At 44.5% G+C, this 15,848-nt stretch overlaps 1 protein-coding gene across 2 annotated transcripts in view; it reads left to right on the top strand.

Annotated features, from left to right (window-relative positions):
• Positions 1–8,703, top strand: part of SFMBT2 (Scm like with four mbt domains 2) — a 122,599-nt gene extending 113,896 nt beyond the window's left edge. For both annotated transcript variants that reach the window (XM_030015702.1, XM_041123867.1), the window contains one exon: positions 1,137–8,703. In XM_030015702.1, coding sequence (XP_029871562.1) covers positions 1,137–1,277 — 141 coding nt within the window. In that variant the 3' untranslated portion in view covers positions 1,278–8,703. The remainder of the gene's footprint in view (positions 1–1,136) is intronic.
• Positions 8,704–15,848: the final 7,145 nt, after the last annotated feature.

Below are 15,848 nucleotides of genomic sequence, written 5' to 3'. Positions count from 1 at the left end.
CAGCCTGGAATAGCGCCAGGGCTTGAAAGCCAACCCAGTCTCTCCTTTGCCAAAGAGTTTTATGGGGACTTTAATCAAACACAGATGACTGGAGCTTTGCCTTGTGATTTGCAAGGAAGCTCTGGTGCAATGGGCCATGCCATCAAGCTTCAGTGGAGGAAGAACCTGGGCCGTGGACAGTCCTGATCAAAGCAGTGCTTTAGGTGTCCAAATCCTCCTTGTGTTTAATGCTGCCTAATCAGGGCTGTCCTGGGGAGTTTATGTTGCCTGTGAGTTACAGTGCTTTTTTCTGCACTTAGATTCTGATCCTCCCTAAGGGGTAAAAAGCAGTTTTGTAGCCTGCTCGTCTGCTTCTCAGTCCATTAAAGAATAAAGAGGACTTGAGCTCTTAATTAAGAGGAGGATCATAAAGCCGATGGAAATCCCTAATAAAATGGCTTTTGTCTGGGGTGCTAGTTCATGGAGTTTGCTGCATAGATATGCCTGAGGGAAGGACGTGACCTCCAGAGGTCCCTTCCAGCCCGCACCATTCTGTGGTTGTGGGACATTAGAGATTGCAAGGGCTCCAGGTGGTCCAGACCCCTCTGTCTTGGTTGTTTAGCAGCTGAAGTGGAACAAGGCAGGTCCTGAGTGGACCAGGGGACATGGCGTGGAGCAAGGCAGACATAAACCTGTGCTGAGCACATCATGGGCCAAAAGAGGTGGGGGAAGGGTCTGACTTGGCAGTGGGACCAGCATCAGTTCCTCCCTTCAGCTCCCTCCTGTGTCTCCTGGTGTGCTCTCTGCAGCCTCCTCCTTGTTTGAGTTCCTCAGTCATAGAATGGGACTAATCAGGTCTCCATGGACTCTACAGAGTTTCTTTAGAAGCTGATCCTGCATTTCAGCAGCTGGGAAGCTTTTCCCAAACTGGCGGCAAAGTGAGACCCTATGAAGACACACTAGACAACTTCTGAAAAAGCATGAGGTATCCCAGAGAAAGGAGATGGGCAGCATCAAAGTGAGAGAAAAGGGCAGAGGACAAAACCGCAATTAATTTTTGGGGCAAACTTCCCTACTTGCTTCTCCAGACCTGGTTATGCTTTCTGCCCTCCAGAGTCCACAAACAAAACCATTTTCCCTGTCTTTTTCTTCCCCAGGACATCGATGGCCAAGCCCTTCTGTTGCTGACACTGCCCACGGTGCAAGAATGCATGGAGCTGAAGCTTGGTCCAGCCATCAAACTGTGTCACCAGATTGAGCGAGTAAAAGTTGCTTTCTATGCACAATACGCCAACTGACTGCACTTCTCCATTTCTTTCTGTTCTCCTTCTTGTTCCCTCTCTTTTTTAACATTTCAACTTGTTCAAGGGTTTTTTTCCCCCTATCCCTTTTCTTTTCCAAGAACACATGGAATTGGAAGCACTGGGAATTAATCTGTAGGCAAGGGAAAAAAAAAAAACCCACAACAGAAAACTAGCAACAAATTGAACTATTTTTTCTGTACTTGTAAAGCACACCGAAAGACTGCTGGCATCTCTCCTCGTGAGCCTCGCCAACCCGTTACGCAGTGGTGCAAGGCCAGCACGGATATCAGATGGTTTGTCATTTGTTAAAACAAAGCTACCGATGGCAGATGCATTCCCAAGGGGAAGGGTCGGACATTTCCAGATGATGGTGGTTTGTCTAGGCCAATTTCTGGACATGAACATTTCTTTTAGCCAACTCTGACACACTTCTTTCATATTGAAATGTAAGTGATCATTTGTAGCATTGTAGCTGGGGTTTACTGCAAATTTGATCTTAGTGATCAAAGGGCTTTTTTTCTCCCACCTCTCCAGTCTTAGAAAAAGTGTTATACCAGTCGTACGCTATTTATTACTCCTGAGTGATTTATGAAAAAGGACTCAACCCACGGTCTCTGTATGGTATCAGACAAAGCTGCAGTGAACTGACAGGGGTGCAGCAAGACCTAGTGTGCAGTAATGCGTCCTGAGCTGTGCTGGCTGTGCACAATAAGCTGAATGTCTCTGTGATGGGATTCTGTACAGTACTGCATTCTTGTACAGGAACATGCACAAAAGCTTTCATAGTCAAGCCTGTGCTCTTAAATCCAAGTCACTTTAAAGACCTGACTTTGAGCCCCACAGGGTGAAAGGAAAAAAAGCTATTCGGATTTAATGATGAGACTGTTGAGTGAATGCTGGTTTCATTTGCACCTTCGTGAATCTGGTTGCTAGGTGGGAATAAAAAGCATCAATCTTTTCAGGCTGCGTACGCCACAGTGCTTTAGACCAGCTGAGGATCCAGCCCAATGTAGTCTATATAAAGCCCCCAGATTGTCCCAGTGCCACCCTGGCTAGTGAAGCTGGGGGCTTGCTTCATGCCAAGCAGGATAAGCACCAGAGAGGGTGAAGAAATGGGTCAGACACCTTGGGTTTGCCTCAGCTGTGTTTACAGGAGAAGTATTTCCCGTTTACTTTGCAGGGATATATGACCCCATCAGTCCCACGTGTTGAGCCTGAAATTGCTGTAACTCAGCAGAGGTTGGCGGCATCACCGTGGTGTAAAATTCTCTCAAAAGCAAGAACCAAACTGCATCCAAGTCTGAACGTTGCTCTAACTTTAAGGTGCAAGTGAATCCCTCCTTCAAAAAGTGAATTGGATGGTTTGTGCTGAGTTTTAGCCTGATTTCATAGGAAACCACTGACTTCGGCAGACCTTTGTTCTCTAACCATAAACAGACCCCTGTTCCCTGGCCTCAGGGAACTCAGCTTGGAAATTGTACACAGCTCTGTTAAAATGCTGTGATGCCAAAGCCCGCTCAGTGAAGACCCCTTCAAAAAGAAATGTTATTTCTAGCCCTAAACCTGAAGCCAGTGCTTATGGCCAGATAACGCCCACCTCAAGCACATACCCTATGGTGACAGCAAACTTCGATCAGATAATCCTGCTGACCACCGTGTGCTCAGAAGAACCTACTGACTAACACCAGGCTATAGCTGCTGCTTTCTGCATCACCAGTTTCCTCCTTAAATTCTTTGGATTAAAGGGGGAAAGCCTCAGAAATAATATTCTGGACTACATCCGAATCTGCCCTAGAGCACGTGTTAGGCAAGAAGTATTGACTCCATTTGCCATGCATCACTGGGGAATCTCTAGACTGTCTTTCAGTGAGTTTCCTGATTTGCCACTGAGGAATGTGATGGGTGCAACCGCTGCAGGCTGGGCCAGATCCTGCCAACTCCCAAGACTTCAAAAATTTTCTTACATGGGAGATCAGCAGGACTGGATCTGTTCTCAGCTGTTGTCTTGTACTGAAGATCTTGTTGTTCAAGTTCTAATCAACTGAAGGGAAAAGTAGTCACCTCTGCATCAAATGGTTTTCATTTGTTTCTCAGAAATCTAGGAATAGGGTTCTGTAGTGGTGCAGACATTCAAAACCTGGGTTTTAGACTGGATTTCTACTGACAGTAGCAGTGGACTGTGTCCATGCAACTGGTTTGATAACTACTTTGGATCCCTCTTAGGGTCCCCTAAAAACGTTGCTCCGTGTTTCCTTTCTGAAGACTAAAGGATTGTGCACAGCAAAGTGAGAGCACAGCTGAGAAAACCAGGGAAGGTGCTTCTCCCAGCTCCTCCTTGCTTCAGCCCAGTCCCTCCAGTGGCTGGTATAACATCTGTCAGCAGGAGATAGCTCCCAAAAGACTGCTGTCAGGAGAACTGGCGTACGAGGACATTTCAAGGAAGGGAAGCAGAATGGCTGTTTGCTAAACAGCATCCCAGCACTGATCCTTTACTTACCACATCCACCTTCTTTCGAGCATCCTTCGCTGCTCTGGTGTTCTTGGAGTTTCTGGCCACCGGGATTTGTCACAGACATTTAACACTTCCTGGGACACGTTGCGAAAACGTCATTGTTTTTTCCATCAGCCTTGTAACTGTAGATATTCCTATGGCAGCTAACTACTCGCGGAGGCACGGTCGGGGAGCAGACAGCCGCAGACTCTGAGAGCAGCCAGCTCTGATGTTGGCCAAGCAGGGGATGAGTGGAGCATTGAGCCCAGCACGTGGGAGTCTTTACTGATTGTTCAGGGAAGTTAAATCGTATTTAAAACTCACCTATTAAACGGAAAAAAAGAGTTTTAATTTTATCCTGCGCCGGCTCTTTTATTTCCTCAGGTTTCATTCTCCTCACCATTTGTCTTTCAATTTATTGTTCTTCAGTGTTGTGTCATTTATCACACTCTGTCCTTTCGGAGAAGATTATAACCTGAAATCTTTATTCTAAAATTACCTTGGGTGGTAAATGCTTTATTATTTCTTTTAGCCTGCATTTTGGGAAGAAATAGGGAATTGGGCTACTGTTGTCTGTTGCACTGATTGCCTTCCAGAAAAGCTGGAGCTGAACTTCTTAGACAATTTCTTAGGCAAGTGGAAATGGACGGTGCATAGTTTAAGTGGACGGGATGCTTGGATTGTCACTTACAGCTTGAGCAGAGATCAGAAGGAACTACTTACTCTTGCCTGGACTTCATTTCAATTCCGGAACATTAGCAAGGCTTTGGAGTAATGTACTTCAAAGGAGATGTTGGAAACCCAATCTTGCTAGGGTAAAATATCACTTTACTTTGCAATATAGAAGTATAAGCCACTGGAAGGTTTGTTTTTTTTTTTTTTGGCCAGCCCCAGTTTTGAGTTAAATTCAGAGCTGGTGCAACTTCACAGATACACCGATGACACTGGTGAGGCCACATCTTCCCTCTCCACCTCCCCGTTTCTGAATTTGGCATCCAAGCCTGAAGTTTACTGTGTTACCAGCTACAAAAGGCCACCCCTATAAAGTGCTGAACTCCTAATTAATTATCCAAGACTATTACCAAGGGCTGAGGAGCAACCCTGCTGTTGCTTTTGGGCTGTTGGATACTGAACTTCAGCACATTCACACAGACTGCTTTGCTCCCACAAGAAGGGTGTGCAGGCACTGGTTATTGGCCTCTCCTCAGGCGTAGGACCAAGGATGAGCATTTCTGGAGCAAAAGTAGGGGGTTGCAGAGTGTGTGGTACCTGCCCATCTTCATCTGCTCTGCCTCCTTTTGAGCCTGCACTCGGTCAGGTTGAACAGATCCATGGGCAGGTCCCTGCTCCCTTCCCAACCCCCTCAGCACTTACCTTGACAGAATCAGCCGATTCCCAGTCTGCAGGCCCAAAGCACCAGTCTCTGACGTTGGATTAAAGCATCAGCTTAGGGGAACGTCCGTGATTCCCTGGCTGGTTGTCCTGCCTTCATCCTGCTGTCATGGACCCTCCTCTCCCACCTTGAAGAAAAATGCTCTCTTTGGTTTCAGAGCTCTTCCCTTTCCCGCTCAAAAACACAGCTCACGTCCACATTCCCATTTATTTCTCAATGCCAGGATGACCAAACCCTGGCTTTTTCTACCTCTCAGGTGTGTGATGGCCTCTCAGCTCTGACAAGGATTTCAGCAGCTCCAGCTCCACCATGTTAACCATATGCAATAGCCCTTGATAGTTTGGTCCTGCAGGGTGCAGAAAACCTCCTAGAAATGCTGTGTGCCCTTAGTAACCGCTGAAATCAGGGCAAATGGTTACACACCCTGTCCTTAGTGATGCATCTAGCAGATCCATGTCCTAGCTGAGATGGCCTGACCCACAGCGTCAGAGGTATTTGAATGTCTGCTAGGATTTACAAAGTTTCCAGTTGAGCACCTAAAGCCCATTAATATTTCGCTCTGGGTAAACAGCTAAGTTGCCTTAAACTGGAAAGTCACTATTCCTTGGCTTTAACTTTCAACCTTTTGCAGTCCCCAATCGTGTGGTGCGCAGGAAACACCATCTCAGCTCTTTGAAGGCAAACCAGACATTGTTGGGCTGCCATAATCAACATTTGGTCACCTGAAAAGCCTGCCTTGGTCTTTTCAGGGCACAAAATCGGATTTGGCAGAGCTGCAGTGTCATCTCAATGTTTTAGAAGCTCAGTACCATCAGGGCACTTCAGATACTTTTTGATTTTCTGGTGCAGTGTGTCTGGAAAATGATGAACGGAGACTGTTCCTTCCATTTCCAAATTCAAGTGCCAAAAGAGAAGAACATGCTGCAACTGAACACCGTTAAAACCAGCTTTATCACATGTGGATAAATATAGTCTCAAGGGCTCCATTTTGGTGCTAAGATATGTCACGCTGTATTTTCCATTGCTTGGTATTACAAAGCTGATTCCCTGCTCCAGGAAATATTTTCCGTAATCAGCAACATCTTAAGCATTAGGATTTATTTTTTTTTCTTGAGGCTGTAGATTTTTTAACTGGGATACACTGAACAAATACACCCCCCCCCCCCCCCCCCCCCCCACCCCCCAATCATGTGAGTTTTGGAGAAGTTTTATACAGTATATTTATGGAAAAAGTCTTTCAAAATGTGGGTGCATGTATATTTTCCCTTCAGTAATACTCTTCATCACATCAGCTGACCCAGAACTAAGGGAATCTGTTACTCAGGATTTGATCGAGAAGTGACCGACGTTACGGGAAGGGCCCTCACAGATGTGTGGGTTGTGGGACCAGGTCTTCACCAAATTTTTTCACTTGGAAGTCAAAAAGTGTGCAGTTAATTAACATAAAATTTAAACACCTCCTTCTCCTAGCAGGCAGAAATCCAGCTGAAATCTGCCAGACTTAACAAGAGAGTGCTTGTATCCTTAGGTGCTCATGAACTCCCAATAAAGGAGCAGAAGCATTTAATATTCTCATTTATTCTTTGGTACAATACTCCAGCAAGAAGTGCAAATTATCTTAATGGCTGCATTTAGAATATGAGCCAGTCATCAAAGATGAGAGTTTTACAGCCCAGTAGTCCTTTAAATGTCAGCTGTCCTGCAGAAGAGTGGTTTTGCGATGGTTTGGTGCCATGCTGTGGAATTTTCTTGCAGAAGTCATGTGAACTGCACAAAACCAACATGGGTCATAGTTTTAAATACTCATGGCCTTTCTCTTGTTTTAGTCTTTCATGTTAATTCTTACCTTGAAAAACATCTCATGTTCCTGATTTAAAACTCCAACCTCTGTAATGGCCCATGGCACAGCATACCAGCAAAATACTTTTTTATCTATCATCACACTATAGATGAGCATGGGGGCGTTTTGTTGACAAGCAGTTAGGTCAAGTGAGACAAGGAGATCTTGCTTCAACACCTTGTTGAAGGAGTCGTCTGTGGAGCCCAAAGGGCAGATGTTCCCCACCGCTCACTCTGGAGGGACCGACGTTTCCAGTGATGCTCTTGCTGGATAGGTTGCATAGCCCAAGTAGCCCAATACAGCAGGTCAGTTGCCATGTGGCTACCTACCCACAGATATTCCTGGTCTTGATGACTGCCAAGGATGTGGGAGAGGAGAGGGAGGGTGTCAGTGAAGGAGAGAGGCTGGAGTTCTGGGCTTGAGATGTCTTTGTTGAGGGGGAGCTGTCACAACAGGGACGCACAGCTATGATCCATGAGCATCATTCCCGAAGGTTTCTCTGAGTCTTTTTCACAGCAAAGATGCTTTGAGCCCCAACAGGGTCAAGGTGAGAAGAAGGAAAGAAGCTGGCAATACGCTCAGAGCTACAATGCTGAAAGGTTCGTATTTTGTTTTCCCTGTGGAGTTACAGAGATTTGGCTCAGGTGGCTCTAGGCTCCTTGGCTGGATAGTAGGGAAAATCAGTCTTTCCTCCTTGTACCCAACTCCTGTACAGCTTCTCGGTTTGGGGGGCTGAAGAACCTCCTCTTGCACCTTTCAGACCTCCATAGGAAATGTCAGGGGCTAAATCTTGAGCTTTCTCTCATAGAAAAAGGTGACAATGCCCTGAGTTCAGGTTGTGGGTCTACAAAACACTCTGCTCTGTGTTACGATGTGACAGGACTAAAATGATCATTCCCAAGTCATCCCACCTGCTTGTTGCTGCTCCAGTCTCACTGGAGATTATGGACCTTATATCTGCTTATAAATGTATGCATTAAATTTCCCAGTCCCTGTTCCACCATACCTGGTCAGGATGTGCTGACACACGCAGTTATTCCAGCAGCTTTCACCTTCAGGGACCTGTATGATTGATAGAAAATCCTCACCTGGGGAATGGTATCGTGACACTTTCATGTACACAGGCAGGGATGTCGAGTACAGGCAGGCATTTGCTGCAATATGGTCCAACAGAGGTGAAAGTCTAAAGTGGAGGCTTTGAAGGGAGTTGAGTCTTCTCATGTACCATGGTAGGACAAGGCAAGCACTTAAACCCTCCTGTCTCCTGCGGAACAACAGAAATGAGCTCCGCAACCAGCAGTTATGGTCCATTCGTGGTGATGCACGTTGGAAACCTTTGAATTGTTTTGCATTCCAGTTTGTACTGAAGATTTGATTCAAAGTTTGTGTATACAATCCCTTTGGTGTGTTACAAATATGTATGTGTGTGTATATATATATATATGTATATATATGTGTGTGTATATATATACATATAAATTAACCAATGCTGGTGTTTTTACTTTTTAAAGTTCACAGGGCAAAGGGCATGTTGTTAGTTTGCTGTAAGATTCTATTCTGTATATATGTTTTCATGTAAATAAGTGAAAATCTATATTCAGAGTTATATTTTAATTTTTATTCAAAATTAAATAAATCCCCTTTTTACTTGAAACAATTGTAAGCCACGTTGTTAATAAAGTGACAATAAATCATATCTCTCTCCAGCGTACTTTTTTGTTTGCCTGGGCAATGAGGGTTGTGTTTTGATGTATTGGGTTCCTCCCTGAGGAGGTAAGGTGAGAAAGGCATCTGCTTGGCTTCACTGCTAATGCCAGTTTACCTCCATCTTGAGTGACCTCATGCATCTTCTAGGACAGACCAGTCTGGATTTGTCCCTTGCAGTGTTAGACACTTACAGAGGCATCTTTGGAGGCTCCCTTTTTGTCCCTCGAGGGAAGCACCTGTGGTAAGCGTTGGGTTGGCCAAATCAAATTTCCCTAGGGAACTGCCTTTCTTCAGTGCTTTTGGAGGACATCCAGAAAAGGTGAAGTTTTCATTTAAGTTAATACGAAGAGAGGGTGAACATGAGCCAGTAGCCAGTCTGCGTGGATGGGCATAGACAGACATCAGCTTTGGTCGCATCCCTCAGAGCATAATGGACACCCAACGGTATGACTTCCAGGCAGTGCAGGTTCTTGTCCAAGCAGAGGTGTGTCTCCACATCTGTGTGCTCTGCATGCTTCCCACCCCAGCCCTGATGAATGTGCCCAAGCTGCCTGGACCACAGTCTTGCCCTCATGAGCCCCCGAATCTCCAGGGAGGTGCAACACAGCCCTCCAGAGATGCCAAGCTGCAGGGTTTGGGTTTACGTGGCTGCAAATTCTTCCCAGAAGCAGTACGGCAGAACACGAAACAAGAAAGGTGGTGGGTAGTTGAGGAGACACAAGAGCATCCGAGGACCTTTTAGGAGACCGACAGGGAGCAGGGTGAAAGACAGGAATGAAGGTGATGCAGTGAACAACAGGCAAGGAAGGATGCAGTGAGAGAGGAGCTGATGGTAGCAGGACAAGACTTAAAGCAGGGCCACAGCACGTGGAGCAGACACACGGAAAATAAAACTTCCCAAGGTGCACAGCAGCCATTGAACACGGGGGGAGCCACCCTGCAGTGGTGGAAAAGAGCCATTTGTGAGTCCAAAAGGTGGGCTGCAGAGATAGTGACATGCTTTGCAAAAGAAAACCTTGTATTTCTTACATATTTCATAAAACATTTTCTCTGCAGTTGCAGGCTGTGTTGAGGAGCGTATGTTCCAGCTTTGCAAGTGAGTCATCTTACCTTTCAGACCTCGCAAGGGCATCCTGAGTCCTGCCCAGAAAGGCTCTCTTTGTTGGGCTAGCTTGGCTACCAGGCATTTGCCGTTGAGTCTCATCACCCATCCCCTCTGCCCCAGTGAAAGTGGGGTAGTGCACACCCCGAGACAGCAGTAGTGCATCCATTGATGTGTGCATGGGAAAAAGTGAGCACACGGTCTACAGAATTAGCTAACGAACTTGGATGGCCCTTGTTTTGTTTTTACTCCGTCAATCCCATTCAGATGTCTCTTGTGGATACAGCAAAAGGGGAGAAACAAAATTGCTTCTTCTTTGATCCACCATTTCTTAGTTCATCAAGACTGGCTATTCTTTAGCAGGCAAAAATACAACCATGGGCAAGCGAGTGATTTACAAAAGGATCATACCACTGGAAAGATTTTTTTTTACAATGTCAACAAAGTCCTGGGATGGAAATCCTTCTCTGTTACTCATTATGACACTGTAACCACAGCCCATACTTTGGGAAGGACAAAAGTGCAGATAGTCAGAGAAGTGACCTGTCCGAACAGCCTTAAAAATAAAGCATCAGACCAATGGATAGTGATGTGTGTTGACATATGGCTTGCTAGACCACAGAAGTCCTCACTGAAAGGTGATGCAGAGAATGGGAAAGATTTATACAAGGAAATAATTCTGAGCTAAGTCTGATGGTGACATAAAACTAAAAGAGCAAAAGCTTGAATGTTTTATGATATTCTTCAGAAACCAGAGGTGAAAATAAATCCATGTATCTCCCTGCAGCTTATTACATACTCATTTAAAAGTAATGCAAAGGTCAGACACTGGTTTTTAAATTTCTGCCCCAGCTCAGGGAAGACATGCTCAGAGCTCTGCAAAGAGCTAATTCTTGAAGAATGTAATGCAAAGTGATTTTAGTAAAACGCTGGCAAGATATTCCAACAGAGCTCCTTGAAATTAATGACCAACACATGAAACACAGTTGCCATATATAATTTCCTCAGGGAAAAAAACATCTACCAGCCTTGCTTCTGACATCACAGGCCAAGACTTTGAAGACGCCTCCATTTTTAGTATTGCAGCTTTTCATGCACAATTAATTTGGGAACGATTTCTAGTTACTTCATCTGATTTGTGGACACAATCAAGCACTTATGTAAGTATCAGTATGAACACGAACAGGTAGTCAACTACTCCATTAAAAAACACCTACAAAAATAAAGTTGGATTTTCATGTCTCTGAGGAAACACCATCTTTATATTTCATTCCTAGGGTTTTTAGACAGACTTTCAAGACAAATAATTATTGTTTTTAATAACTATATTGTTGCTGTTACTGCTACTTTTGTTAGCATTGTTACTGCTTTTTTAATTTTAAGATTCATGCCTTTCAGTGAAATTTAATGATTTTCAAAGTCCCTCTACTGCTACAGTATTTACTTAAGAATGATCCACCTCTTGCTATAGTGTCTGTAGTCAATCACCATAAGTTGATTTTATAACTGCATCTCAGCCAAAGTTGTAATTACACTGTCTTCTCTAATAAGTCATAAAATCTTAAAATCAGAGAAAAATAGTGCTGCAGGACACCTTGAGGTGTCAGCTTGACTGTTTCCCCTGTACAAGGCAGGACCACTTAGACAAATCTTATTCCTATTTGGCATTTGTTTAACCTGACCTTCGGATGGGTATCAAAATAAGACCTCCAGCAACAAGCGATTCCCCAGCACTTCTACAGCATATAAAAAAAAGTGGTGTCATTTGGATGATGAAGCGTAATATTCCCAGGCAAAACCATTGAGCTGATGTTGCCATTGAATGGCCATTTCATTTTGAAAAGCTCAATATGACTAGTGATTAATGTAGCAATTAGTAAAAGTAAAAGTGGAAAATTCACAGTTAAGATGGATTAGATTTCAAGTAAGCAACTGTGATGATAATTTCCATCATGAGTCCTTAGCTAGGGAGGTAGAGCATATGATCTGGAGCTTACAGCAAACGATGGTACTACAGTCAGCTTCCCTGCGATACCTAGTGCTGCCGTCATCGTGCTTGTCTCTCTGGGTAAGTCATCTCTGGAAATAAAGCTTTGAAACACAGTTCCCAGCTTGTGCGCCCAAGCAACTCAGTGGCCTGCTGACTCGCATCCAGGCTGGCTGAAGAAGGTCGGATCCAAAGCTGCAAGGGCTATACAGTAGGGTTTGCCCAGCCATGCCTATCGGTGAGTTGGTGAGTCAGGAGAGAGCTGTTAGCCATAAAGAGGAGTAGATAGGATTGATCTCAAGTGCTTCTGAATCGATTGGACACTGTCTCATGCCATTTTAAGGAATGCAATACCTATGATGGACATGGGATGGGAATGCTTGAGCATGGATTCCTTCCAGGCATGATAACACAGTCTCCTTCAGTGGACAACTCCCACTAGCTAGAGAGAGAGCTAGGAAGAGCCCTTAGCTCCTGAAAGAGCTGTTAGCTCTTGATAATCCTGCTCTAGGTGGGACTTCCAAGGTGATGGCTCTGTGGAACCTGCCTTTTGTTCCCAGGAGAAGACATCGACCACTTTCTTGACTGAGCCCAGGATTAACAGCAATCTTTTATTCTCTGACCCAAACAGAGCTTTTAAGACCCCCTTTTTGTTAACACATGTAAACCTAGAAAATCTCCATAAGAATCAATGTAAGTTTTTCGTGTAAATGCGGAGTCTGCGCATAGCAAAAGGGAGAGTTGTAGAAGAAAAGAAGAAAGGAAGGAAAGCAAGCAAGACCTTGACTCCACTCACCACAAAACATATGAACAGATATAATTCTCTTAACTTTACTCATATGAGAAAGTGAAGCTTTCTCGTATTTGACTGCATAGGCACCATTTGAACTACTTTCCCCAAATCAGCTTTGTTTTTGCACTTTCTGAGTGTGCCTGTGGCTCTTAGTCACATGCAAAAGCTCTATACCTAACAGCTTTATCATACTGCAGGTATTGTAGATAACAGGTTAAAGTCCTGGGTTTTTTGGGTGCAGATTGCTCTGTTATGTATGACTCTCCTTCCCCTCAGACAAGAGTGAAGGACATCACTCTGGTCCTCTTGCAGACACCAGCCACCTATTTCTGTGAAATTTTTCCAGCTGTTTAACATAAGTAAGTCAAATATGGAGCAACTACTGTTAGTATGTGCTTAGTCTGGGGTTTGCTGCTGCTCTTTCAGATGTGAAATATGCCCACATGTTGGAAAGCCCACTCTGTCTTTCCTTGTGTATCTGCTGGACATATAGAAGGAACAGCCTGTCTCTGTAAACCTCCCTCCCACACATGCACACACACACACAGAGTACTCGGGAGATATTCCCTGCCAAGGCAATTTGCAGTGTCTCGCGATGAGACCTAGCAAAAGGCGAGGACCTTTTCAGGGACAAAAGTGTTATTATCACTTCCATGGACTTGTCACTGAGACCTGGAGACCCTGCAGCAGTCAGGAACCTTGTTGCCACTGGTTTAAGGTGAGATCACACATGTCTGTAGGGAATAGTGTGCTGGGGAGATCACCACATCAAAACGCAATCATGACTCTGAAGTTCACTTTTGTTCATAGTTGGAAGGACCCTCGAACATCCAAACTGTAAATCTTTAAGCTTGAGTTTGCACAGGAAACCTGCAAGCTCTGCTGAGCTCCTGGATGTGTGGTTGACCTTAATTGCATTTTACCAATGCAGCTTTCTAATTTACAGCCTCCACAGCAGGTATTTACCTAGCCAAGGAGGGCTTGAGCACAGCAGGTCCCCAGCTACAATCGCTCAATGCCCTGCTTCTGAGAGACGGGCCTTTGGCACCTCATTTTCATGCTCTGTCATGAATATAAGAGACAAGCACAAAAGGAGAGAAGAGCTGGGAACCTGGACACCATCTGAGGACTGCTCTGCCTCTAAGGACCCATGTTCGGCTGAATTAAAGCGCTGAAGTATCATCTCATCGGGGGGAAAAAATCCCTCATTTTGTTCTGTGCTTGTCCAGTATCTACAACTGCTGATGCCTTGGAGCTTGACTTCATTTTTAGCCCATGTTATTACAAGTAATAAATAAAGTAATGAGAATATCTTCCACCAAGAACTTGGAATAAATTCATACACCTCTTCTTTCCAGTGGGAAAGTCTCGTCCTCTCTTAGCACATTGACCACTGAGGCACACCAGGATGTTCCTGCACATCACAGAGCATGGCAGTGAAAAATTGGGAATCCTTTTCCCCGTTCTTCCTGCTCAAGGGTCTCCAATGCACCTCAAAAGCCAATGTAAAACCTTTCCTCTCCTTCAGGTGGCTGGGAACACTGTGCCCCAAGAGGGCAGTTGGGATGGTACCTTGGTCATGGCATTTCTGGGTGAAATCTGAATTTCTATAAGAGGACACTGTGGCTATAGGAGGGCAGGGCAGAAAGGAACTGGTCCAGCCCCAAATATTTGTTGGTTATGATGTGAGTGGGGAAAAGATTGTGCCCACAGATCTCAAAGAATATCATCACTAAGAGGTGCAGATGCAGCAATGACCAAAGTTTGGGATGCATGTGATGGAGGGGTCTGGTCCATATCTAGTGAAGACCATCTTTCCTTTGACTTAAAAGGAGCTGGGAGCCAGGATGCCTGATGGGACAGGCAATAGGACAGGAAGGAGAGATGATGGAAAGTGGAGAAGAGGCTGGAAATTTAACTGCAGGCTGCTGAATGATGCACCCAATGTTAGGGGATATTGTTTTCTGCCATGATTCCTCTAAAACCCAATGCAGCATTTTCAGAAATGTGTTTCGAGGTTTTATTTCTCTTCTGGGAATGGAGCTGCTATTGCACAGGCATTTTGGTGTTGCTTTTTGGGGGCTTTTTCTTTCCTTCCCCCCCCCCTCCTTTTTTAATTCCTTTAATAAGAAACAGCTTTTCTGTTTCTATTTACAATTGTTAAGCTGCAGTATCTATGTGTGTGCATGTGTCTATGTGTGTGAATCTCCAGTCCATTGTGAAATACAAACCAGAATATCAAGTCTTTGCATTTCCTTAGATCGTTTTTTATCTGATATTGAATTAAGTAAAGGGCTTAATGTTCAAAGTGGTGTTTGGGGAGTTACTCGCACAAATTCTGTTATTGCTGTTAATGGGATTTGTGCAGATTGCTTTGAAGATGAGTCCCTTAATGTAGAATAGGAAAAGACATTCTAAATTGTAACTTATTTCAGACAAATCTATCTTTAATTTTTACTGATAGAGCATTAGAGACGAGAGGCAAAGAAGCATTTGCTGCATTTTTTTCATACATTAGTATTATTGACAGGCATGTGAAGATAGGTTTGGTTCAGATAATCCAGTGGATACTTCACTGAATTTTTAGAAGTGGAAAGAAAGCGATGTTACATTTTGAAATAATGATGGAATTTGGTGACATTTTGGAGAATACAGAGCTGGAAAGAAATATTCATAAAACATTTCCTGGACACCATCTGACACTGCAGACTCACTACTGATGGAAATCTTAGTTTGCAAAGTGGACATCTCAGCCTGCAGCTCGATAGTACCTCCCTTAGTTATTGCACTAAGTGATGACCACCCTGGTTTTAAGATGTGACTAGGAGCAGAAAAGAGCAGGCAAAGGGGAGTCTGGCTGATGGGACTGTAGAGAAAAAGGCTTGAGGATCCAGCATCATGCATTTTCTTGAGAAATCTCATCCCTTCTGACTCCAGAGAAGAGTCAGATCAGGCGTGTCTTATATGAGCTGAGACCAGGGAATATATCAGGCGACCTGCAGACTGAGGCTTGCAGCCACTGAGAACAGAGCAGGGCAGCACTAGGATAAGTGTTGTTTAATTTTCAGGTGCCTGGGCAGAGAGCGTCTTACCTGACTCCAAGGCTGGAGCTAGTGATCACCCCACGGCATCCAAGACATGAATGGGATGGCAAATCCAAGGAAAAGTCACACCCTCTTGGAGCAGCAGCTAGAAGTGGCATTTTGGGGTCTCTTAGATAGTGGTAGAAACCTATGTCGAGTCAACTCGTTC

This window comes from Aquila chrysaetos, chromosome 5 (genome assembly GCF_900496995.4).
Source record: "Aquila chrysaetos chrysaetos chromosome 5, bAquChr1.4, whole genome shotgun sequence".
Lineage (NCBI taxonomy): Eukaryota > Metazoa > Chordata > Aves > Accipitriformes > Accipitridae > Aquila > Aquila chrysaetos.
This window is presented reverse-complemented; position numbering and strand designations above follow the sequence as displayed.